This window comes from Mustela lutreola, chromosome 12, assembly GCF_030435805.1.
Source record: "Mustela lutreola isolate mMusLut2 chromosome 12, mMusLut2.pri, whole genome shotgun sequence".
NCBI classification, from domain to species: domain Eukaryota; kingdom Metazoa; phylum Chordata; class Mammalia; order Carnivora; family Mustelidae; genus Mustela; species Mustela lutreola.
The window spans coordinates 33717878-33743017 of NC_081301.1; the positions used below are offsets into that span (position 1 = coordinate 33717878).

Sequence of the window (25140 nt, forward strand, 5' to 3'; positions counted from 1 at the left end):
CCTGCCAAGGGTGCGGGGAAGGTGGTAGGAGCTGTTCAGTCTGCCGGAGCCAGCCTGTAAGCCCAAGATGCCTCAGCTGTGAAGGCTCTCAGCTCTGGGGTCCAGGGTGGATGGGGAGCTCAGGACCACCTTCTGTTTGGACCTGCTGCCTACAGATTGGTTGGAGGATGGGCGGGACAGAAATGTGGAGAGACAGGGAGTGTAGCCAGACCACTTAGGTGGACCTGGTCCTGATCAGCTGGGGCATTGGTTTAAGTGTCTCTAGGGAGTGCATTCTTATTTGTGGGGCAGGAGGGACATTGAAAGGACCTCCCCCCCCAGTCAGGTGGCCCACATCACCTGTGTTATCCCCCAAGAAATGGGCACGATGGGGCACCCATAAAGACAATAGGGTGTTCCTTTTTATCCCGGGAGATTGCTGCTTTGAGTTATTCCCGAATCCCCTTTCAGGCACCACCACCACCAACACCTCAGGGCTGCAGGGATTTCAGGGTGGCCGCCCTGGCCCCAGGGCCCCTCGCCTACAGACGGAGCACCTCAGTGCCTCTGATCCCCACGTACGTGTGGACCCTTGGCATTTTCAAATCCAACCAGGCTTAACACTAACAAGATGAAAAATGAACCAACTCTACCATAAGATTCCCTCCCACTTTACCATAAGAAAAATGAGGCTTACTTTACAGGCCTCCTTGAAAATAACAGTAACTTAGTGCATGCTGGGCACTGTCCAAGTATTAACTCTTATTAATGAAGCAAGAGGCGAGGTCACGTTCACCTTCCAGCTCTCCTTCCCCTCCTGTGCTGAGTGATGCTTCCATGTGCAAAGGTTTGGGGATGTGGGGAGAGAGGCTCTCCTGCCTCATTCCCTCTAACGCAAGGACGCCGCCGGTACGCTGCTGTGCTATTTTTGGTGGTGGTTGTGAGGAGAAGGAGGAGGTGGGATCTTTCTGGCAGGAAGAATGAGGATGAGGCAGTAGGGGATGGAGGGGGAAATTGCTGGGAGCAGAGCACAGCGTTACAGGCTGCAGGCGGAAGTGGCTGTTTCCCCAGGTGTGGCCCTGGCAGGTTGCAGGTATACTGCAGTCACAGGGTGGCTGAGGAAGAGGAAGGGAGACTTCCGGCACCCAGCTGACAGGGAGTGTCAGGGGTGGCCCTTGCCCGAGGTTGGCACATCAGAGCCAAGTTGGCAGAGTTTCCTCCTCTTCCTTTCAAACCTCTCTTCAGAGATTTCCTCCTGCTGTCGAGAAGGAATCCAGGATATTAGTAACTGATGCAACAGGCCGTGGGTGGCATAGAAGAGCCAAAGTTTTGGAGTGAGGCCTGTGCTGCCTTAAGTGCTCTGTGGCCTTGGGGAAACGACTGAACCTCTCTGAGCTTTGATTCTGGAAAATTACATCTGGAAATGATGTAATTAGCAAGATGAAATAAGACCATGTACGTAGAAACAAAAACTCAAATGCCTGGCACATAGTAGGTACCTTCATTGTCAGCATCACTTCTATAATCCTCTGGCCATTTCTAATCCTCTGGAATGCTCAGGCTCTTGGAGGGGATGGTCTGAGGTTCTCAGGACCCTTGTCTCCAGGAGTCAGTCCCCGTGAGTCATGCATGGTTTCAGCATGACTCTGCAGAGAGATGTGTGAAGAGAGAAAGCTGGTGGGAGGTTGGGGTGTCTCCTGGCAGCTGTGCTATCAGCAGGGGCCGGGCCTCCCTGATCGCTCAATTAACACAGAAGCAGCGGATCAAAGTTTGCTCTCGAAATTGATAAGCCTGGGATTTGGTTCAAGATAACTTTGCCTCCCTTTAAGGATGATACATTTCCAGTAGTGGGTGATTTGTGACATTCCCTTCGGAAGGTAATTTTACTGTGTAAACTAATAAATTAGGGCCAACTTGTGCATGATGCACGAGGCCACTGTCAAGTACTGCGTTGGTGTTTCCCAGAGGCCAGTCCTCAGGGCTGGTCTAAAATGTGCCTTTGGAGGGAGTGGGGAGGGGCAGGGGGGAGCAGGAAAAGCCAGCGCCCCAAGCCGCAGATGGACATGACCCTAAAGGAGGGCATGACTTTCAAAATAATGTTGGAAGAACTGAAATGCCCCTCCAGTCCAAGTGCTTTCCCAAAAGCATAGTGACCTCCACTGCGATTAGTAAAGTGAGAAGTTAGGGAGTTTTTTTGAAGTTAGAGTCATTCCTTAAAGGATTGTGGTTTATTCTCAATTTCCTTTTTACTATTTGTTGTTATTTTTCTTTCCTTTCAAAAATGTCAGTGAGGGCGTATGGTAGTTGGGTTTCTTTTAGTGTGGTGATCCTGTGTCTTTTTCCCTCCCTTTGTTGGTAATTATAGTGGTCTGTGAAATCCAGAATTCTGGCCCTGAGGGTCACTCTACCCTTCCCATTTTCCAGACAGTGAAACTAAGGTCCCAACAGGGAGTGTGACTTAGCCAGTGGTGCCCAAGTGGGGGGAGGAAGGGATTGGAGTTTGGACCTCAAGCTCCCCATGGAAACTTCTGGATGTGAAAAACCATCAGGATCAGCACCGTGATTTGTGGAGCCCACCAGTACAAAATAAGAATGCATGTGGCCCCTCGTTCAAAAATCACAAAAAATTTCGAGAATGGCAACAGAGCAGGTTACCAAGTGCAGAGGCCACATGCCTGTGGAGCTGTGCTCCACCAATGTGAAACTTCTGAAGGACTGGCATGTAAAAATAAGAATCCGTTATGGGCCCTGGAATCCCCTCTTAGAGCATCTCCTCTGCTCTCCCAGCCCTCTGCCCGGAAGCCGGAGGTCAGAGAAGAAAGGCCACGGAGGGGATTCTAGAGCCAACGCCTGGTGTGGGCCTACAGGAAGGAGGCAAGGCACGTGGCGTTTATCGGGCTTTGTCTGTGATTTTACCTGCCCTTGTTTGTTCTGGTAGCTCCTTAGCTCCAGGGAGAGGTGTCATGCATCACTGAGGTCCTGTGGGTCTGTGGGCACCTGTCCCAGGGTTGAGGGGTAGGGCCAGTGTTCTCTGACCAGAGCCCAGGCCGGGCATATGACTGGAATGGTGACCACAGTACCCAGCCGTGGCTGTCAGTCAGCGCACCAGCTAGACTTGGCTCAATGGTGTATTTTTGTTTAAGGCAGACTGTGGCCCTTTTCTCTTTGCCCATTGGCCACGGCTGAGTGTGCATATCTGACCACAGAGCACATCTGGAAAAAGCAAACCAAGGCCCCTGCTCTAGAGCGCATGGGAGCATAGGCCAGTGTGCTGTCGTGGACACCCGTGTGCGTGCATGTGTAGCTGCAAGCGTGCGTGCGAGGTGTTTTTACTTCGGGGATGCTTACCTTTGCTCTGTGCATAGTTTTGAGCGTTTGGCCAATATTAAAGCAAGTCTCATCATGACGTCATAGTGGAAATCTTAGTATTCACACTTTAGAGGAATACTAAGGACAAGAGAGGCAAAGTTTTGCCTAAGACGTGTGGTTTGCCTAAGGTCACACAAGCCAGGAAGTGGCCAAGCCAAGAAGTATACAAGTGCTTAGGTAAAAATGTGCTTGTTTATAGTGCCCTACCTGCGAGTAGCCCCCCCAACCCCCATGCACGTGGACGTCGGGCTTCCATGCAGGGAGAAATGGCTCAACATACCATCCCTGGACTCATTAACTCACTGACTCATCCAGCATTTGCTTGTCCCGCTTCGTGCTGTGAGTAGACATGGTGGGGGGCAGAGATGGACAGAGCCAATCAGACCGCCCGGGTGTCGAAAGCTTCGGGCACTGTGGCAGCACTCTGGGGTTTTCAGGGCAAAGGCCACAGTGGTCTGAAATCATCACATTTACCAACCAGGCATCTCTGGGTAGGATATGGCAAGGGAGCCGGGATCATGGAGCTCATGGAGGATCATGGCTCTTGAGACCAGTGGCTGGGTATCCGTGGAACAGTGTTCTCTGAGCCTGGAAAGCTGCATCTGCTAGTCCCTGCGCCAGGGAGGGTGCTGTCTGGGGATGGCCCGATGCCATCTGTACAGTCCCTGTTGGATTTGCCAAGAAAATCTCCTGGAAACCCCAGGAGGGGGATGGGATAGGGAGGTGCTTCTTCCCATTTCACAGATGCAGAAACTGAAGAAACTCAGAGGAGACCAATGAGCTGGGCAGGTTAGGGGCCGTGCAGCATAGGAGCCCAGGTTGATCTTATTGGCCCTCCTATTGCTTCACTTGGGTAAACTTGCCAGGTGGGACTTCTCAGCTCACCTCACTCCCTCTCCCTGAGGCTCTTCCCAGCCCTAGGCAGCCGATGCTGTCAGGCCCCACAAGTCCCTCTTGCCCTACCAGTTTGACCTTCTCCGGCTGGCTTGAACCCTTATCTACCCCAGGGCTTCATGCAGGGCCTGGGATGGGAATAAGCCACCCTATCCACACACAGGACAGAGGCCAGAGGCTGGACCCCATCAGCAGCCTCCAGTGGTGACTTCAGAATTTAGTTGGTGTCTGGCCTCCCCCAACTCCTCTGCCCTTGGTAAAGTAATTCAGACGGGATGCCTTGTATATGATTTCCCAGTTAAGTTCCAGTGGCCCACCTTTGTAGCTGGCTTGATTACCCAGCTTTTCTGCCGCCTTCCCTTCCCTGGCTCATTTCCACACCCCTCATAAGTTTTAGGTCCCAAATAAAGGGCTTGCACCTGAGTCTTGGCTTCGGAGTCTTGTGGGGCGGGGGGGGACCCAGTGTGGCCTGTGGCATCCCAAAGATGAGAATAGCATCCTTTCCATGTTTTCCAGTGCCTCTCACCCTTGCCAACACAGTGTGCTGGCCACTGTGTTATCATTTGGTCCATTGACCCACTTTCCTCCTACCCTGGGAGAAAGATGTTCTCCCCGTGAAGGTGGGTGAAAAGGTAAGAGACATGCCCAGAGCCCCACAGCTGGAGAGAAGCCAGGAAGCCCTGAAGCTCAGACCTCTGAGTCCACCACCCTCAGCATCCCTAACTGTCCTGGCTCCTAGCCAAGCACACCTTGTAGGGGCCGTGCTGCAGCTGGCGCTGACTGTGGTGCACAGGGAACCGGCTCCCAGAGCCAGCCTCCCAGGTTTGGCGAAGCAGACAGTTGTCCACATAGCCGCAGTTCAGGATAGGGTACGAAGGGACCTCACCCCCTGCACTTCCTCCTCTGCCTGGCACGGTGCTTACTGGGTTTCTCCTGCCCTCCCCAGGGAGGGTTGCTGATTAACACTGCACTCCCCAGGAGACTTGAAGCTCCAGGAGGCAGGGGGCAGGCCTGCCTTTGCTCCTTGCTGCCTCCCAGTTCAGAGCAACTTATTAGTTGGCATGTTGTGTATGTGTGTGTATGGCGGGGGGGATGCATGTGCTTGAAGGAGGTGCTGACACTGTTACAGACAGGGGTGTTGTTGCACAGCCCTGTGCCCAGTCATCTGCCTGTACGCTGGAAAGTGCTGAGTCCATACGAGCAGGGCTTTGGGGCTCAGGGACAGTTTCTTAGCCTAGAGGTCTGCACGTGAGAAAGAGTTAATTGAGGCTTGGTTGCTTGAGGACCTGAGAAGATGGCATCATTTTAAACAGTGAATCACCATTTATTGAGCACCCACCATTAAGCGGAATATATATAATTGGGAACCCTCAAATACGGTGCTGGTAATTACGGCCGATGCTGCGTGTCCTCAGTAAAAACGGCAGTAACTCTTGGGGGAGGGCAGCTGTTGAGTGCTGCTTGTGTTTTAAAGATGCTCCAGCCTGCCCGGCCGCTCTCGTGTTAGAAATGGGCACGCGTCATCCTAATGGGACCTATGCAGAGAGAAGCGCCCTTGCACTTCATATGGATCCTGGGCCACTGTTGCCAGTCACGTGTGCTGCACCGGGCTTGGGCCCCTTCTCCCCGAAGTGTTGGCTCTGGGCACAGAGCTCATACAGGCAGGGCAGACCCCATCTCCCAGCCACTCAGGCTCATCTCCATGGCCTGCATGGAGGCCTGGCTTTTAAAGGTACCATAGCCCTTGGGAAGGCCTTTGGCTTCTAGGTTCTGCTGTTTTGTTTTGCATACTTTTCCTGTGAGAACACTGGGGAAGTTGTTCTTACTCTAGGAAGTCTCCTGTTACCGTGAGAAAGCCTCACGGGCATTCCCTATACTTTCTCGGGAAGGGAGCGGCAGAAGGGCCAGGCCTACCAGGAACAGGAAAAAGACTTGAATTCAATTGTCCAAAACCCATTTGGGAAGCAATCGGGATAGGTTACAAAGTGACAGGTTCTTGTGTGGTTGGGATTTGCTGGGAGTTTGGTTTTGTCATTCCAGTGACATTATCTTCCTTGATATCCAGGCCACCTCCACAAGCCCCTTCACTTCTCCAGGCCTCTGTTGCTTCTCCCATAAAACAAGGGACTCTATCAGGCTGGATGGATTGAGATAATGATAGTCACACATGATGTGTCTTGAATGCTTGCTGTGTGCCAGGCCCATTCTACTTCACCTAGTAGTGGTTATCTGCATCCTGTTGTCATTTTATAAACAAGGCACTGAGGCACAGAGAGGTAAAGGCTTTTCAGGGCCATCCCATGCCCCTGCTCCAGATGATAATTCTCCTACACTTCTAGCCCTAAGTGTCCTGCAAAGAAGAAAATCCTGATCTTGATCTTATTCTTCCTTTTTTTTTTTTCCCTTCAAGATTTTATTTATGTATTTGAGAGAGCGGGCACACAAGTGGAGGGGGCAGAGAAAGAAAGAGAAGCAGACTCCCTGCTGAGCTGGGAGCTTGCCGATTTGGGACTTGATCTCAGGACCCCGGGATCATAACCTGAGTCCAAGGCAGATGCTTAACTAACTGAGCCACCCAGCGGCCCCAATCTTACCCTTCTTGATCCAGCACTGGTCTGAGAGCATTTTCTAGGCAGTGACCCCAAATCCCAGGAAGAAACTTGTCCCTCTTGAGCAGGAAGCTTGCAAGAAGGGACTGTCTGGGAAGCTGGGTGGAGGTTGATGGTTTGTCGGAGGACTGGGCAGCACTGAGCCAGAGCCCAGGGATGGATGATGTGGATGGTGATTCTAAGGGGCGCTAGGGGGCTTTTCCTGGGGGTGGAGAGAGTGATTTGTGCAACCTGACAATGTTAGGAATGATTTTTTTTTAAGATTTTATTTATTTATTTGACAGAGATCACAAGTAGGCAGAGAGGCAGGCAGAGAGAGAGAGAGGAAGGGAAGCAGGCTCCCCAGTGAGCAGGGAGCCTGATGCGGTTCTCAATCCCAGGACTTTGACATCATGACCTGAGCTGAAGGCAGAGGCTTTAATCCACTGAGCCACCCAGGCGCCCCAGGAATGATTTTTTTTTTTTAAGTTTATTTGTTTTTTTAGTAATTCCTATACCCAACATGGGGCTCCAACTCAGGACGCTGAGATCAAGAGCCATGCTCTTCTGGCTGAGCTAGCCAGGTACCCCATGTTAGGAATGATTTTAAGAGAAAAATGAGATAGCCATACAGGTACTGCAGAAAGTGTGGACCTGGGTGTTAGGAAGCATCGAGTTACCTGTTTTTGGCATTGACCTTTACCACCCACCCACCATCCCAGGGCCTCCTGCTCCCTAGTGAATTCTTAATTTTTCAGACGGTGGGCAGTATGGCACATGTTGGGGTTCCAGGTGAGATTTTCTTTACATAATAACGCACATGAAAGTTTGAAACCCCCTGGACTACATTATCTCCTGGGGGGGGGGTCTTTCTGTTCTGACCTCACATGTAATGACTGCAGACCCCTGGGACTTCTATCCTCAGGAGGGAGGCACTGAATTCTGCCTCTGGCCCTAGCTGAAGGCAATTAAGAAATTCTAGGATTGAGCTATTTTTCTTTTTTTTGAGCTTTTTTTTTTTTAATTTTTCTTTTTTTTTTCCTCTTCTTCAAAGATTTTATTTATTTGTTTGACACACAGAGATCACTAGTAGGTAGAGAGGCAGACAGAGAGAGAGAGGGGAGGAAGCAGGCTCCCTGCAGAGCAGAGAACCCAATGTGGGGCTCAATCCCAGGACACTGGGATCATGACCTGAGCCAAAGGCAGAGGCTTTAACCCACTGAGCCACCCAGGCGCCCCTAGGATTGAGCTATTTTTAAGTTCAAAATAGAACCTTCCACTGCTCGAGAGATGCTGAAAAGCTAGTCCCTACCACTTCACGGCAAGCTTCTGGAGTAAACAAGAGGGTTGTGCCGGGCTCCACTCCAGCAGCCTCCCACCCAGAACCCAGAGCCTTCTCCACAGGGTTAAACCGAGGGAGGGTGAGATGTGTGTGTGACTGTGTGTGTGAGAGAGAGAGGGGCTGAGCAAGCAGGGCCTAAGAGGAGCTGACAGAGGCTGTAATTTGAAATGCGTTTTTCCTGACAAGTTGGAGCTTGCAGGTGTCTAGGCACGCAGCTGTGGCCGTGGGAGGGGCAGGACTGGAAAGACCAGTGGAGACCACTTGAAACACCCCTTGCCTCCTGACATGGGCAGCGGGGGCGGGGGGGGGGCAGGTAACTGGCTGGTCTTTAAAGAGGTGTGTACAATAGAACACCCAAGGCCTCTACAGAGAAATGAATGGCACCTGCCTGAGGAAGACTGTCCCAAATAACTGAATTAGCTCCCCATCACTGGAAGCACTTGACCTCCATGCATGAAAGGGGGGTTTAGAACCCTGAGGTAACTCCACATGGCTCAGTCAAACCTCAAAGGAGAGAAAGGAAACCAGTCCTAGTTCAGTGTGGAAAAGCACCCCCGCCCCAATCCGATTTCCAGGAGTAGTGCTGAAAGCATGAATGTAGCTAATTAATCTTCCCTAAATTAATTTCCTTACCACGTCAGAAATGATTTATTGGTACGCCTGTAAGGAGAACTGGTCTCTGATGGTCAAAGCCAGGGCCAGGGAGAGGCGGCAGGTGGTGCTTGCTAATAGCTCCACTTGGGGCATCCCCACAACCCGGTGTGTGTTATAGCCTGATTCTCTGAGCCACTGGGAGCCCGAGACCGGGAGCACACAGGTGGGGTAGCCCCCAGCCTCCCAAGAGGTTCTCTTCTTCACAGATGCCCCTGACTAGGAGGTACACCTTTCCCAAAGCATAAGAGAGCAGACAAGGGCTTTTCACAAACATTTCCTTTCTTGTGGTTGAGAACAGTGACAGCTGTTGTTAGGCCTAAATTCAGCCAGTTCCCTCTGTCACCACTGGCCTTCCTTCACAGGTTCTTTTCGGATCTTTGTTTAATCTTCATTAAATCTCTGCATCTTGTGGACAGAGACCTCCCCAGGATTTAGCTGTATTTTGGGTACCCAGAAGGTATAAACCAATGACACATCCCCAGATCATCTCAGTGTTTGCTCCTCACAACATTCATGTGAAGCTGAGACGGGAAACAGTATTGTTCCGTGGCACAGGTGAATTGCAGGTTGCCCAGAGTCACCCAGCAAGGCTGGGGCTGAGCCAGCTGCACTCCAGAAGTCTGCTTGTCTGGGCTGTCCCTGCTGGCTGGTGTCCTTTCTGCGGTGCCATTGCCTTCTCTGTGTATTTGCACGGCCCCAGGCAGCTACCACAGCATAACTGCCACTGGTCAGCTTTGGAGCTTTGGAAATACCATGTGCCTTGGTCATGTTGGGAGTTCTGCAGACAACCACCCATCGAAGTGTTTCTCGAAGCTGAACTCTGCTGTAGAGCAACTGAATCTGTGCTAAGAAAACCTCACAGACAGGTGATACCCAGTTAGCTGACCTCTGGCCAAAGCAGAGACCCACCTTGGCACCTCTGCTCAGACACTGAGTGGTAAGAACTCTGGTTTCCAGGCATGTCCCTTTAGGGCTGTTAGATGTCCTTTCGGACTCACCAAGCGTGCTTTTGTATAGTTCCTGGGTCAGTACAAAACATTTGTCCACTGCCTCTTTCCCGAGCAGCCCTCTCCCGACCCCCAAATCCCTGTTTCTGTAATGTTGTCTCTTAGTTGGCATGGCAACAGAGCCTCCATTGTGGGGGCATCGTCCCTGCGAGGGCCCGTGTCGTGGTGAATCTCAGAGGAGGATCAGGACTCCAGTCTATCTAGTCCCTGGAAAGAGGACAGGGGCGTGGAACCTTCTGGCTACCACTGCAGCCTCTTGCCCTGCATATGTTTTGATCACCTTCATGGAGCCCTCTTTCCCTCCAGAGGGAGAGGAAGGCCAGGTTGCCTTGAGTGCTGTGAGGCTGTGAGCCATGACACACCGCCTCAGGCCACTCTTTCTATGCCTCCACACTCCCCAGACAAATGATGGGCCAGTCGCGTACCACTCTGTATTTTCAGCCACTGCCGCTCTAAGCCACAGAGAGTGCGTCTCGTCTCAGCTGTTCCTTAAAGTAGCTCAAGTGCGTGGGGCTGGGTCTTAACGTAGTGCTGCTGACCCCTCTGAACTGTGCCCTCGCTTTGCAGGCATATGTAAGCATAGTGGAGAGAGCCACAGCTTCACCACTTAGCAGATTTCTGAAGAGGTCTGTGACCCCCAAACTGTTAAGAAGAGTATTGTACAGTCTTAATGGTCAACTGACAAGGAAATGGTCTGGCTGGGACCATGTAGAACATTTCCAGGTGTGTTCATGTGCAGTTCGCTCTGGGGTAGAGCAGAAAGAAGTCATGGGCCTGGACAGGACCCAGGGCCTCACGGGGTGCTGCCCCCTCACTTCCCAGGGAGCGGAAAGCAGCGCACAATGAGGGAGACTTACCCTGCTTCATCGAACAAGCGGCTGAGCAGGGCCCGCTCGATGCCGCCAGTTCCCACAGGCAACAGAGCATGTGGAAGTGACCTGAGGGCTCAGAGGATGTGACCCAGGGGAGTGGGGACAGTGCGGGTCACCCACTCCTGGGAGGTGGCTGCTAGTCCCCCCTTTCACCACTTTTTTTTCTTTATAGCAAGGTTGGAGTGAGTTTGATGGGGATGTTACCTGCATTTCAGCAGTGGCTCCTCTCTACCATCCTGTCAGCTCTTCTGGAGCTGTGCAGTCTTCCTGCAGAGCTCACCAAGAGCCCCAAAGGCTCCAATGCTTCAGAACAGAGAGCTTCGCACATCCTCATGGGCAGGACTGTCGTCAGGTCTGGGCTCCCCTTCTGGGGCGGAGCAGGGCAGGGTCCTGCCTAGTATCGCTCTCCTTACTGCCCAGGCGTGTGGTTGCTTCACCTGGGGCCAGCCCTCAGAAGTGCACAGGGAATGCCGTTACCTCCACGTGTTTGATTCTGGAGGTGGACTAAGGCATGTTGGGTCATCTTGTAACTCCACTTAATCCCCAGGGAAGAAAACAAGTGAGAACTGCGTTTAACATCGACTTCTTGCCTCAGTTTAATGAACTCGGCTGAGAAATACCTGGGGAAAGTGAAATTCCAGAGTGGTATCTGGAGGCTTAGCTTTAGGCTGGTGGGGGAGGGTGCTGGCTCTCACTTAGAGCTTCTCACCTGGGTTACTTATTAAATACACAGATTATTGGGGCTAGGAATCTGTTTTTTTTTTTTTTTTTACCAAGCATTCCAGGCCATTCCTATCTTCAGGCAAGTTTGGGAAATAGTTTATGTACTATACTGATAATAGCCTATGAGGAAGAATGCTTTTTTTTTTTTTTTTTAAGTTTAGCTTTGCATGTAATACATTAATAAGTTTTCTGTATTTGAAAAAATGTGTTAACATTATAGATGAGTCTCCTTTGATTTCCTCTAACCACCCCATTTCAGTCCTTCCCTCCTCCCAAAGGAGGTCTCTGTTTAGTTTATATCTCCTTAGGGATTACTGGCTTGCTCAGTCATGTAGCTCTTGGTCTCTTGGGGTTTTGGGTTCAAGCCCCACGTTGGGTGTAGAGATGACTTAAAAAAAAATAAAACCTTAAATTTTAAAAAGTTTTTAAAAATAAAATTCTGTGTCCCTAAACCTCTTCTTTACATTAAAAAAAGATTTCTGTTTTATTTTTTATAAATAGGTATTGTTGTATTTATCATTCCACAACCTGCTTTTTTTTTCCCCCATTCAGAGCTATGTCGTGGAGATCTATGTGAGTGCTTATAGAGCAACTGCTTCTTTTTTAATCTGCTGTGTGATATTTCATAGTGCCGAGCCAGCGCAGTTTTATTTAGCAGGTCCCCTACTGATGGATATAGCAGGTACTTAGTTTCTCATTATTATGTGCTCCACTGAGCATTCTTGCCCGTCTCCTTTTGCAGATTTGGGAATAAATACTGAGAAGTGAAATTGCTGGGTCAATCCATGTGCGTTTTCGGATTTTCATGGATTTTGCCATAAGCTGTCATTCAGAGCGGCTCTGCCAGTTTACCTTCCCACTGAGAGCATGTGGAGAGGACCCCGTTCTCCCCATAGGTGCAGCTGGCTCACAGAAGCCTATGGCCACGTGTGACAAATGGCAACACCCATCTTCCTGTAGGGCTTCCCTTTGGGCGTGAACAGGAAGGCTACTTCCTATCACAGAACTACATTCCCAAGATAAAAAAACACCTAGGCCTCACACTACTGGGAGGGAGGGACCAGTTTCACAAACTAGTGTGTACAAACCAGAAAGGAGGCTTGTGGAGCTGACTCCCAGTCTGCGGCTAGCTCACAGAGCCTTGCCACAAAGGCAGCAGACATGGTAGTCTAGAACCCTCTGGGCCGCAGTGGGCGGTAACAAAACGAGAGTGGAGCAGGTCTCTAAGGACTCCCAGTTTCACAGCTTTATAAGCCTGTGAAAGTCCTTTGGGGGCACTGGGCTGACCCAAGGTCTCCAGTTTTATTTGAAAGCAAGACAAGCCTTGTCTAAGGTTTAGCCATAACTCTCCTCCTCTTTTGGAAATGGACCAGTGCACACATCGCAGGAAGCCAAGAAAGCGAACGTGGCCTTTAGGTTTGCTAGGCTCTGACTTTTCTGCTGCTGCCCAGCTCCACAGTGGAGTGGTGAGACCAGTGGGCTGGGACCCCCCCACCCCTCAGCTCTGTGCCTGCCCTGTGGGACCGTGAGCAGGCCACGTGAAGAGGTCTGATGCCTGTCAGGTCTTTGCCAATCCAAGTTTGAAATCAAGGAAAGCTTCTCATGTGCCCATGTGGCCTGACGCCCAGAGAGGTCCCAACTGGCTCCCTTTTGGTTGAATTGTTCAATTAGATTTGAGGGCATTTTAAAGTAGAGCAGAGTCAGCCCCAGCAGGAATCCAAGCCCACATCTGGGGAAATACTGAGAAAATCTGCAGCCTCCGCTTATCTTATCTGCAGGGCTCCCCTGCCAGCCCTCCTGAAGGACATGGGTCCTGGGCTGCTTGGACAGTGGTCACACTGCCCAGTGCCGATGGCCGGGGCCTGTGGCAAGCCACTCAGCACTCTGGTGAACTGCCTGCTCAGCTCTCCTAGCACCTGGTTAAACTTTTACTCCAAAAACCAGGACGTGATTTTGTGAAAGGTCAGGCAGCTCAGTGAGTGTTTGTCAAGTTTCAGGTTGCTCAAACCTCAAATTCCCTCCCCTCCACCAACCTCACTTTGAAGTTGGAAAGCAAATTGATTAAATATATGTTTTAGGAACGTTACGATTTGCTTCTTAAACTAACAGAATTATAAACTTTTTTTTTTTTTTTTAATGGAAGGATTTTCAACTGTCAGCAGGTATAACTGGAACCATATGTCAGCAGGGACCAGGGGCTTTTCCTGGTTTTAGGATTTGTAAATTCTTACTGAAACGGAAGTAAGCAGGGCAGGCAGCTGGGGGGCCCCCTTGACAACCTGAGCTCAGATCTCGTTTTAATTAGAAAATAAAGATAGTGTCTGCTGAACCGAAGGCCTCCCAGAGCTCCTATCCCAGGGTGAACAAAGATTTGGTTTATATCCTGCAAGTTTTCCCTGTTTGCAAATTATAGAGCACTTCCTAGAGGAGCCAAAATGTTGATTTCTAGATTATGGAGACTGCAGCCCACTCCTCTTGTCCTCCCCTTCCTTAGCTACACCCCCCCACAATGATTTGCTTTTCTTGGAGAAATATTTGCTCCCTTTCTAGAGTAGACAGAGGACGTTCGTGTTGAAAAGCGACAGTAAGCAAGGCCAGAGTGAGAGAAATGAGAGTAGTTGTCCTCTCCACTGGGCTCATTGTTTTCTCCGTTTGGACTTCTGGTCCCTTGAACTCTCAGACACAAAACCCTAGAACAGATCAGCCTCCGAACTGTCTTGTTTGACAGTGGTTCGCATGTATAATTTTCTCCCTAATGTATCCTGCAAATGGTGGAGTAGAAATATCAAATGAAAGACATCGCCAGACGCAGTGCTCCGCCAGGCCCTGTCTTTCCCCCTGCCTGGTGTCATTTGAGCTCAGTGAGTCTCAGAAAGGCCATGATGACAATGTCAGCATCTGGAAGTGTCCCCGCTGGGACTCCAAGCCTGACCCACAGCCGTGAGGAAGCAGTGGCAGGGTCACACGTGCTCAGATGGCAGGCGCTCTGGCCCTGGGTCATTCACTGATAAGCTTCGCTCTCATTTGGGGAGCAGTGGCTGCTGTGTGCCACGCCTCCCGTCAGCCCCCACCACACTCCAGTGACGGGGCTGCTGCCCGCTGTCCCTCCACAGGGATCACATTCCTGGCAGCTGAAGGTCACTCGCTCACCCTGCCAGGGCTGCTGCCACAAGCTGCCATTTACCAGGCTTACAAAGAGAGATTTTCCCTTCTCCTGGGTTTATAGGCCCCTCAAATGCCTTACATTCCAGGAGCTGGGAGAGAGAGGAGGCTCCTGTGGTTTCTAATTAAACCCACAATTTAAATAACAATTCATGTAACCCCAAGGGTTGAGAGAAATGCTAACCTATTCCCTCCCAAGAGAGGCAGCTGGGTGGCCCTGGCTGGGATGCTGAGGGCTTGCCCTTTGCCAGATGTGACCGGAGAGGCCAAGAACTCAACAGAGGTCATAACCAGTTTGTGGTGGAGTTAGGTGCTGTGACAGAAAATGGGTTGGATGGGTTCCTGTCCTTTCCCCACTGGTAAGTGTGCCCCTCATGAAGCTTAGGAAGTAAGAAATGGAAGGAAAAACTGCCGTATTTACTCTTAGCTCAAGAATTTTTATCCTCCTCCAAGGAAACTGTGGAACTTTGTCTCTTCCACGTTCAAATCTCAGATACTGGCATCCTCCTAGGACTCCCCTCCCTGCCCTGATTGCCAACTCCAAGGTGACTGTCTATTTGTGGTGGGACTTTGCTGTTTTCTTAAATGTGGTCAAGGGGTGCCTGGGTGACTCAGTGGCTTAAAGCCTCTGCCTTTGGCTCAGGTTGTGATCCCAGGGTTCTGGGATCGAGCCCCCAGTCAGGCTCTCTGCTCGGCGGGGAGCCTGCTTCCCCCCCCTCTCTGTCTCTGCCTGCCTCTCTACCTACTTGTGATCTCTGTCTGTCAAATTAAAAAAAAAAAAAAAAATCTTCAAATGTGGACAAGTGAGGAGGCCAAGAGAATGGCGCTGGGAGGCAGAGGATCTGGCTGAAGATCTTAGTCAAGCTATTTCTCTCTCTGGACCTCAGTTTCCCTTCTGTTATAGAAGAGTCTTCCAGTGTATTCCTTACCAGCCCCTTTCTGGCCATGGCAGTCTATCCTTCCCTGAGCTGCTTTTGTGTTTTCACTAGCTCTGCCTGGGGCCATGGTCATGTTTGCAGTGCGTTGATCTCACCAAATTGTTGTCTGATTACCCAAGGCATGCTTGTGTTCCAGATTCGGGGAAGATGGAACGCTGAGCATTATTATCTCTAGACAGGCTCTTCTAGGCCTCAGCCAGCACCAGGAGCCTGTCAGCATCTCTAGGCTTTCTGCTATCTCCTTTCCAACTTTGCTCCATTTCCATTCCATTAAATTGAGCAACTCACATTCCCTGAAGACACCCTCCAGGTTCTTGCTTTTGTGCTTCTCTACCCAGTGCCCTCTGTTCTCACGGGGCTGTGCCTGGAGCAGGCAGGCTGCAGGCACAGGCGCAGAGGCACGGAGCTCCGCCGGTGTGGGTCTCTTTGTTACCCTTACGAGAATGGGAGCTCCTCGAGGATGGGCACCAGCTCTGTGTCCTGGCTCCAGCCCCTGCTCCTTGCTGGTATGATGCAGGCTCTGTTTGTGTTTGTTAGAGCAAAGCCTGGCTGTTAATAGAACTGAAGCAGAAAGCCAGAGGTGGACTCACACTCCTGCCATCTTGCTCCTTGCAGGTAACCATCGCTGATGACTATTCGGATCCATTTGATGCCAAGAATGATCTCAAGAGCAAAGCAGGAAAGGGAGAGAGTGCTGGTTACATGGAGCCCTACGAGGCCCAGAGGATCATGACAGGTAAGCAGAGCTGCTGGCAGCGGGGACACTTCTGGGTGGTCCCCAGCCAAGCTCAACAGAGGAAGGTTGGTGGTGCTTGGAGAGCAGTGCTATGTTGAATCTTCACCCCAGTTCACCAGTTCACGTTTCACCTTCCTGGTACTTCTTCCTGGAAGTACCTGGAAGCACCCGGAAGTCCATGTACACTGTAACAAGTACAGTTAATGAAGTCACCCCCCCACCCCCCCAATACATGGGGAATTTCTACTGAAGAAAAACATGCATCTGAGATAGAAAACTTCCCTGGAGCTTCCTGGCAGCCAGGGCAATAAAAGAAGTGTGCGGGGTCACCTTGCTTTCAGTATCCAGTCGTAGAAGGAGGTGGGTTAGATCACTGGGAACAGAGTTATCCCTCACCCCATACCAGGAACTCTTTGGCATGTGGCTCCTGAAGACAAAACCTTGTCCAAGCAATTGTATGGGACCCAGAAGAAAGTGGCCGTGCATGTGGTATCCTGAGGGTCTGCTTTCATCAGGACGATGCCTGACGCATCTTTAAGGAGGGAATGGTTATTAGGTTATCTGCCATCTCAGACAGACCCCGGGCATGAGTAGAGCTGTGGCGAGAAACCACCCATGTGGGTCCTCCTGGCTCAGGAGAACAGTCCAGAGACAGAAGAATGGTCATGTGGGTTGCTCCCCTCTGACCACACACAAGGCAGGAACATGAACTGGGGCACCATGTGGGCCTAGGATGCAGGAAGGTGGCCAGGAACAGGTTGAGAGCCACTCTTGAGTTTTGAGGCCTGGAGAATCGGTGCCCTTTGTGTCTTTGGATTTGGGATTCCTGTAGCTCTCTTACTGTTCTCTTGGTGTTCGTGTCTTTAAGCACATCCTCTTGATTCCGCTTGAATTAGAAAAAGAAAAGAAGCAACATTGACTGAGCCCTTAGTGTATGCGGGGCCTGTGTAAGTGCTAGCTCATGGGGCTGCAGAGACCTCAAAGGACAGTTGCTGAAGGATGTGGGTACGCATTCAGACTGTGCCTTGTGCTCTCCTGTTCCTGGAGACAGACTGACTGGGCACCAGTGTGGCCTCCAGAGTGCTTGGCCACTTGGTAAGGGGCTGAGGTAGGGAGCGATTAGGCCAGACTTCTGCAGGGCCTCCTGCTCTTTCCTGATCTCTCCTGGCAGAGCGGTCTCTGTGGGCAGCAAGAGGCAGAGAACTGGAGCTGGGTCCAGTGGAGGGGGAGAGCTAGGAACTGGGGTCTGCTCTTCTCTGGTGGCATAGGGAAGCAAGTCTGCTGGTGCAGTGTTCTTCACCTCAGGAGTGTAATGACACCCACTCCCTCAGCCACATCCCCTCGCCTCCGCTGGGCTTGGTGAAGCTTCAGCTCTGTGGGAGCACTGTGGGGGGTGCCAGCCCGGGGCCCCGCTTCAGCCACTCTTGCATTTGGCAGGCATTGGTCTGGGGTTAACGGAGTAGTGGTTACAGGAATGCCTTTGGGGCCCTCTGGCACATTCAGACATTTGGCAGCAAAGGATCTTCAAGGTCATTTGAACCCAACAGCCTTGTGTGACAGATGGGGAAACTGAGTGTACAGAGGGAGAGACACTCACCTGAAGATACATAGTAAGTTGGTGGCAGAATGGCAAGTACAGACTATTCATGGCAGGGCGGTCTAGGGGCTAGAATACCAGAGGAAGCGTGTATTTGTGCTTGACACGGGGAAATGGCAGGGGCCGTCTGAGGCTGGAGCCTTTACCAGGTTCCAGGCTCTGTACTGGGCCCTTGAACACACATACTTTTAAGCCTCACTGTGTCCCTGCAAAGGAGGTGGTTTCTCATTTTCCATGTGAAAGAAACAGGACAAGTCACTTCTCTGGGGTCACACAAGCAGAAGTGAGGGGCTCAGAACTGTATCTGTAGAACGTGGGACCAGCGGGAGGGGGACCTCTGGGACCCCGGATTTCGTGGACATTGCCTGGCAACTTGGTAATACAGCCGGTTCCTCCTGGGCACTGCCATGGACCTCAGTTTGAGTGGCTGAGTAGCCACTTAGCTGGATAGAACTGTCCTGGGGGACTTCGGCTTTTTAATGAGACATACCCACAGCGGCTGGATCCAAGACGGGGCAGATTGATTTAATTAGAAATCTGTTAAGATCTCCTGCGTTCTGTCTCCGAAGAGGCCTCCTTATGTTCGCTGTTCTGGCCTTTCTTCCTAGCTTAGAGGCAATGCCTAAATTTACTCACATTTTCTGTTTCTAAGGAAATAGATGGTTAAACAGGACGTTTTCTGGCTGTAACGACCTCACTGCACCTCCCTTTGACTCAAAATTCTTTGTGTGTAACGTCACTGCAGTGACTGATGGTGGGGCTGGGGGACTGGGGTGAGCCGGCATCATGTAAATGTTCCGAGAAGCAGCTCACTGAGCTGACATGAAGGTCCTTGGGGAGAAAGGGGGCGGTGAAGAACGGGGGTGGCACAGCACAAGTTATGTTCCATCATTAGGGTGACCTTTATTTGATGCCGTAACATTTACGTCTGCGTGCAACTTCTAGATAAGAATAACCCTGCTGGGAAGAGTGTTTCCTCTCTGTCCGAGATGGCAGCCTCTGTGTCCCAGGCTGGAGTCAAGCAGATCTGAGATGGCCATTTGGAACCTGAATGGACCAAGGCCTCAGTTCCCCTTGCAAAGCAGTAGCCTTAGAGCAGGCAATGGTCATAGTTCTAGCTTCTGTGGTCTTCCAACTGGCTGTGTGACCTTGGGCAGCATAGTTCGTGCCTCTGTTTTTCCCCCGAGTGTGGCATGGTGCGTCAGTAATGGCAGCAACAGTGGTGGGGGCGGCTGCTGGGCTCTCGTACCCGTTGGAAACACTTGATATGAATACTTGTTGGATTCTCACTGTCAGCCTCTGAAGTGTAGTGCCGTTTTACTGATGCAGAACATGAGGTACAGAGAAGTTAAGTAAGTAGCCCAAGGCAACCCAGCTGGGTATTGATTTGTGGGGCTGATTGCCAAGGCCTTGTTTCAGCATCGAGCCCTTGGGTGCCCAGCTTGATTTTCAGAACCCTTGGCCTGCCCAGGGTGGTCTGTGATTAATTGATGAGGTTTTGTTCTCGGTTCCATTGCAGCAGGTGGGGGATGGGGGGAATGCTTTGGGGAGGCATGCTTTTGTGAGCAGGGAACTCAGCCCAGCCCCATAGGCTGTGGCTACAAAGGAAAATGGAGAGATGCGTGCCTGTTTTCCCAGGGGCTCCTCTCACCTCTTCCCTCTGTCTGCCTCAGTTTCCCTCTCCACAGGCTCCTGTTTGTGTCACCCACAGAAATTAGATTCTGGCTCCCCGATGGAGGTGCTGCTCTCCACAGAACTTCATAACCCAGATGCCCATGGATTGCCTGGACCTCGATCACTGCCCCCACTGCCTCTCTCATCCCAAAAGTAGCTTCAGAGTAGCTCCTGAAAACTCTGGGGCTCTGTGGAACCCAGTGAAGAAGCCTGCAACCCTGGGCAAGCTTTCCATTTTATACGTAGAGAAACTGCAGCTCAAAAAAGTCATAATCTTTTTGAGATGTTTTTTAACCCCACTGATTAAATATGAAGCTAACCAGGACGCTGTGCATTGCCCATCCCTAGAGGTGTCCAAGCTGAGGCAACACAGCCCACATTAGGAGGTGACAGAGGTAGTTAATGTTACACATGGGTGGTTGGCTCAAGCCACTTCTGAAGTCTGTGTCAGCCCTGAGCTGCAAGATGTCTTGAGTCACTGTGTGCTGCGTCATCATTAGACATCTGAGACCAGTTCCACAAAGGGAGCACCTGAGACCAGCTCTGAACAGGGGAGGGTCAGGCTGGGACTGGCAGCTTCCCTTCCCAGGCCCGCCTGGCTTGTGCTTGCTGCTCCGCCCTAGTTCCCCTTTTCATCCTGCTTGGCCCCTCCCTTGAGGCCCCATTCTGGCCTTGGCCTTTTCCATGCCACCTGGGCCTTAGGTTCCTCCTGTGTCCTTTGAAGTGAAAGAATCAGGGGACTTATTGGTTTCCTTCCTGCTCCAGGGTCTTTGGTGTCCCCAGGCCAACCCTCCCTCCGAAACCCTACCTTACAGCCCTTTAGCTCTTACCCTCTTCCCTGAGTCTTAATCCCAGCTGGGGGCTGCAGGTGCTTGGAGCCTGCTGATTCAGTAAGAAGGGCTCTGGGCTCCCAGTCAGGCTGACTTAGGCTTAACCCCTCGAGGGCCACAGTGTCCTCACTGTAAAATAGGGCATGCAACACTGATGCGTGTCTTGGTGGAAGAACAGCTTCGCATGTGTGAGATTGTCACTGGGGAGCAGAGGGCTGAACTTGGGCCTTCACTTGGTGTTCATGCTGTCGAGTTCTCTGGCCGTTCTCTGTAGGGGCCCCTGCCCACCTGGTGGTAGGTGGCCAAACCAGCAGGACAGTGAATCAGGTGGTCCTCAGGCCCTCTGTAGTGCGTTCGGTCCTGGAGCCCTTGCCCCACCCCTTGTGCCGGAGACTTGACCATGTACCTAGTCAGATACTGCCACCACCTCCAGGAATCTCCATGAAGCAGGGAGACAGGCATGCACCCAGGTGATCAGCGATGGGTGCACAGAGATGAGTGGGTAAATCTTCAGGAGCCTGGAGGAGGGACAGCAGCTTCCAGTTTGGGCCGTCCACGTGAGGTGGGAAGTGAGGGGTGGTAGGTGGTAGTGATGAGAGCCAGGTCTGGCAACCCAGGCAGAGGGAAGGGCAGGAACAAAGGCATGGAGGCATGGGTTCTGCTGGAGAGGAGAGGCAGGAAATAAGGCTTTTGATACGATAATGATAGGAAAAGCACATGGGGCAACAGCTTGTAAAGACCGATTGGATCATGAGGCCTTCGTTGATCTAGAGGCACAGAGTATTTCTCCAACCGGGACCCTTTCTGCCCAGGCCTTCAGCCCAGGCATTCTCAGAGGGACCCAGGGCAATGGTGGCGACTGAGATGGTGGTCACTCATTTGTCTGGAAGGTCTGGGTGCCAGGCAGTGCTCCAAGGACTCAACCGTGATTAGCTCATTTAATCCTCATAAGGAGTATGTAAGGTAGAGGTACTTCTGGCATCCCCATTTCACAGACAAGTCCACTGAGTCTCAGGAAGGTTAAGTAAGTGGCAGAAGTAGCGCTCTCCGCTACACCTAAAACACGCACGTCTGTCCTGTACTCCCAGAGGGTCTGCAGAAATAACTGGAAATTGTACACTCACTTAGGCCCCCCTTTTTAGGTATGATTCCCCACCCCAACATCCTTTATAAAATTGTGCAAAGTATCATTTGATAGGATGAATCACATAAACATTAATTGCAAGCATTTTCCCATAATTTTTATTATTATAGGCAGTTATGCATTAAAAAGTCTATAGCTTGTTTTTATTATTAAATCAACTTTATAGCATAATAAGAGGAATTTAAAAGAAAGCCATTTCATACAGAACCCTGCTGCCCTGAGAAGGGCATTTGCCTTGCTCACAACTTGCCTGCTGCCTTTTCTTCTCCCACGTGTTAGCAGGTACATCCAGGTAAAGCCAGTCAGGACTTTGAAAGGCAAGGTGAGGATAGCCTTCTGTATCTTTTCATCCTTGGGTAAGCCTCATCTAATGGCAGCTTGCTTTTTGAGAACGGGGGTATGTATGATGTTCAAGTCTCTGTACTCGCTGTGACCTGGTTCAGGAGGAAGGGGGCCAGCAATGGGGTCTGCCTTTGCCCTGGTCTGCTGTGTGGCCTGAGGCAGGTTGCTTCCGCTCTCTGGGCCCCCACCACCTCCTCTGGAAAATCAGATTTTGCCTTCTTCCCTGGGTTCCATGAGGGCCTTTACAAACCTTTAGTTTCCTTGGTTCTGGGGTCAGATTGGGCTTCTCCATCCTGATCAGAACCGTATGTCCTCCCAACCCACCCCCATTACTTCCACGTGGCACCAGTGGATGCGAGAGAGAGCTGGCCCTAGCACCCTCCCAGGAGCATGCATACTGTCCTCTCTGCTTTCAGGACAGACAGGGCTGAGAGCTACAGGTCAGTACCCTGAAAGAGCAGCAAACACTCCACAGAGAAGTGGTCTTTGGGGTTTAGACTAGGTGTCAAAGAGGCTGATTCGGGCTACCCTACCTGACAGTTCCACCTTCCTCCTGTGTGTGATGTCATCTCTGCCCCCCTGGTTCCAGGCAGCACTGTTCTCTCTGTCCTCCTGCTAGCTGTGAAAGTAAAGGGCCTTTTTGTCTGGGCCCCTGAGTCCAGGCCCTTCCTAGCTCTGCAGTACCTGTGGACTCTGCTCCCAGAATGTCCATGCACTTGTCTCTTGCCTTGTTTGCTCTACACAGCTCTGCTCCCCAAGTCATCACTCCCCTCCCACGCACCTGTCCTTCATCCTCTGCAGGCCCTTCCCACCCGCCCCTGCCCCATTCCCCGTCCTTCTGCCCTCTCCCCATGCTGTGTCAAGCTACAGCCTACCCTGGGGGTCACAGGAGCTCTCCCTGAGCTGGGAGGGGTCAGGATAGAACTGTCTTTGAAGAGCAGCCCTTTCCGCCCAGAATCCTTTTCCTGCTTGAGGCCCACAGAGAAGCTCGAGAGCTAGTCAAGGTCATATATCAGCAAGCTGCAGAATGGGTCTCCCAGCTTCCAACCTGGGGCTCCTGGGCCTTGTTTTGAAATGTTTTGAAACCTGCCCTTCCACCCTCTTGCCTGGGTTGTCATGGATTGTGCAGAGTTCCCTAGCTGGTCTATCATTTACCAGAATGACTTACCTACCGGACAGGAAGGAGATAATCAAGTGTAAATAGATTTTGTATTAGTCACCTGATGACTTTCCTGTTCTTGAGAAACAGCAGGGCTCACACACCCAGCCCAGTGGTGCTCACCTGCTGAGCTCCCCAGTGGGGAGCGGGGAGTGGGGACTGAGAGCAGGGGAGTGAGGACCCTGAAGCCTGGGTTTCCATGGTGACCACTGGGCCCACTCTGGCAGCCCCTTTCCTATTCTCTCACTCCACACACACATCTCCCTTTGATCCACCTCCACACCTCCCTTCCCCCTACAGCATGCACACTCAGCTTGTCCACCTTTTTAGGAAAGTTGGCAACAGGACTGGTACAGGCTTCAGAAAGCTGACAGTCATTGAAAGCACACCTGCTGTGTGCCAGACATTGGTCCCTGGTGCCCCCGTCATGTGGAGAAGTTTGACAAGGACTGATATCTGTAGTATAAAACAAGCAAAGTGGAGTGTCCCTGGTGAGAGACAGAGGAAGGGGTGACGCTGTTTCCTGAAGACCATTGTAGACCGCATGGAGAGAGTGGCATTGAGCAATGCCACACTTAAGGTCTTGACTCAAAATAGCCTTTCCAACAAGGCCTTTCTTGGCCACTTGTCCTAAATTTCAACCCATCCTCAAGACTTCCACCCCCTTTCCCTGTTTGATTTTGTTCCTTAGCCCTGGTCGCTATTGATCACATTCTGTATTTACTTATCCTTCCTCTTGTTTATGTCTCTCTATCACTAAGATGTGGGTTTTACAAGGACAAAACTTTGTGCCCTGCTGGAACTTCGGGACCTAAAGTAGTACCTGGCACAAAGTTGGTGCTCAGGAAGTGGCTGTTGGATGCATGAGTGTGTTAATTAATTCCAGGGACCCAGGGCTGGCGTCCAGACCTGCTGGGAACCCCTCAGCATCCCAGAGACCTTCCCATCCTCCTCTGAAAATTGCCAGATCTGGAAAGTCTGCGTTTAACCAGTTGCTACATGGGTGGGGACTTGGCAAAGCAGCTGATTTGGCCTGTAGGTGGGAATCAGGCAGCAGACCCTTGTGCCCTGCTCTTAGAGACCAGTTCTGTCTCCATGCTGGGGGGTGCAGGGGGTGTCTGGTGATGCCTCTTCTCCCTGCTTCCCACTCTGGGCTGAGAACTCCTTGAAAGAAGGGACTGGGTCTCACCCATCTTCACCTCTCCTCTGGGCTCAGCAAATGTTAACCATCAGAATTACTGACTGTATGAGTAAAAGTCCATATGGAGAATAAATAAAAGAAAAGGAAGCAAATGGTAAACAACTACTCGCTGTAAACAGCTTTTTCCATTTTGCCAAGAACCACTTGCCGGAAGTCCTAGGCCCTCAGTGAACAAGGTTTGATGCATTGAATCACCAGGGGGTGTTGGGGGGCATCTGCTCTGTGCTTCTGGGTACATGTTCTGTGTTCTGGGGGTTGTGAACAAAACAGAGTCCCTGTTCTCATGAAGCGTACACTTGAGGATCAAGGGGGATGTGTTACCAAATTGTAATTCCCATAAACTCATTTCTGGAAATGCTGGTATGGGAAGGTCTGTATCTAAGCCACCGCTGCCCCTGGTCTCAGTATCTCTAGGTCACTGAGACCTAGAAGTTAGAGGCTTGCTCAGAGTCGGAAGCAGAGCGAAGATTGTCCCCAGGGCCCTGGCCACCTTCAGGAGGTAGAATGATCTCCATACTGTCCGTGGGGGATGAGGGGCTCTGCCTTGGTCCAGTGGCTGGCAACTATATTCTTCTCTTACTTTGGTTTAGGCCAAGACTCTTGGGGTTGCCATGGACTTTTCCAGAGCAATGAGCATAGCCCTGTGCTGCTGACACCCACCCTTATAGGTGTGAGGGCCCCTGATATCCTCCTGGGCACTTGGCAGTGAGGACCCAGACCCTCAGGAAAGTAAGCCCATAACCCCTCTTTCTTTCCTGGAAGTTCAGAAAGAAGCCAGCATTCTCCCACAGGAAGGAAAAAAAAAGGAGAAAGCACCTGAAAAGGAGGAGCTTGCTTACCTCCCTACCCCTGGCCTTTGCCTTTCAGAATCCCAGAGAGACATTAAAAGATCTGAAGGCCTAGAAACTCTTGGCGCTGCCTGTCCAGAA

At 51.3% G+C, this 25140-nt stretch overlaps 1 protein-coding gene across 1 annotated transcript in view; it reads left to right on the top strand.

Moving 5' to 3' along the window:
• The window catches only part of SHB (SH2 domain containing adaptor protein B), a 136014-nt gene that overhangs the window by 34776 nt on the left and 76098 nt on the right, over window positions 1-25140 (top strand). The window contains exon 2 of the mRNA XM_059141317.1: window positions 16144-16264. Coding sequence (XP_058997300.1) covers window positions 16144-16264 — 121 coding nt within the window. The remainder of the gene's footprint in view (window positions 1-16143; window positions 16265-25140) is intronic.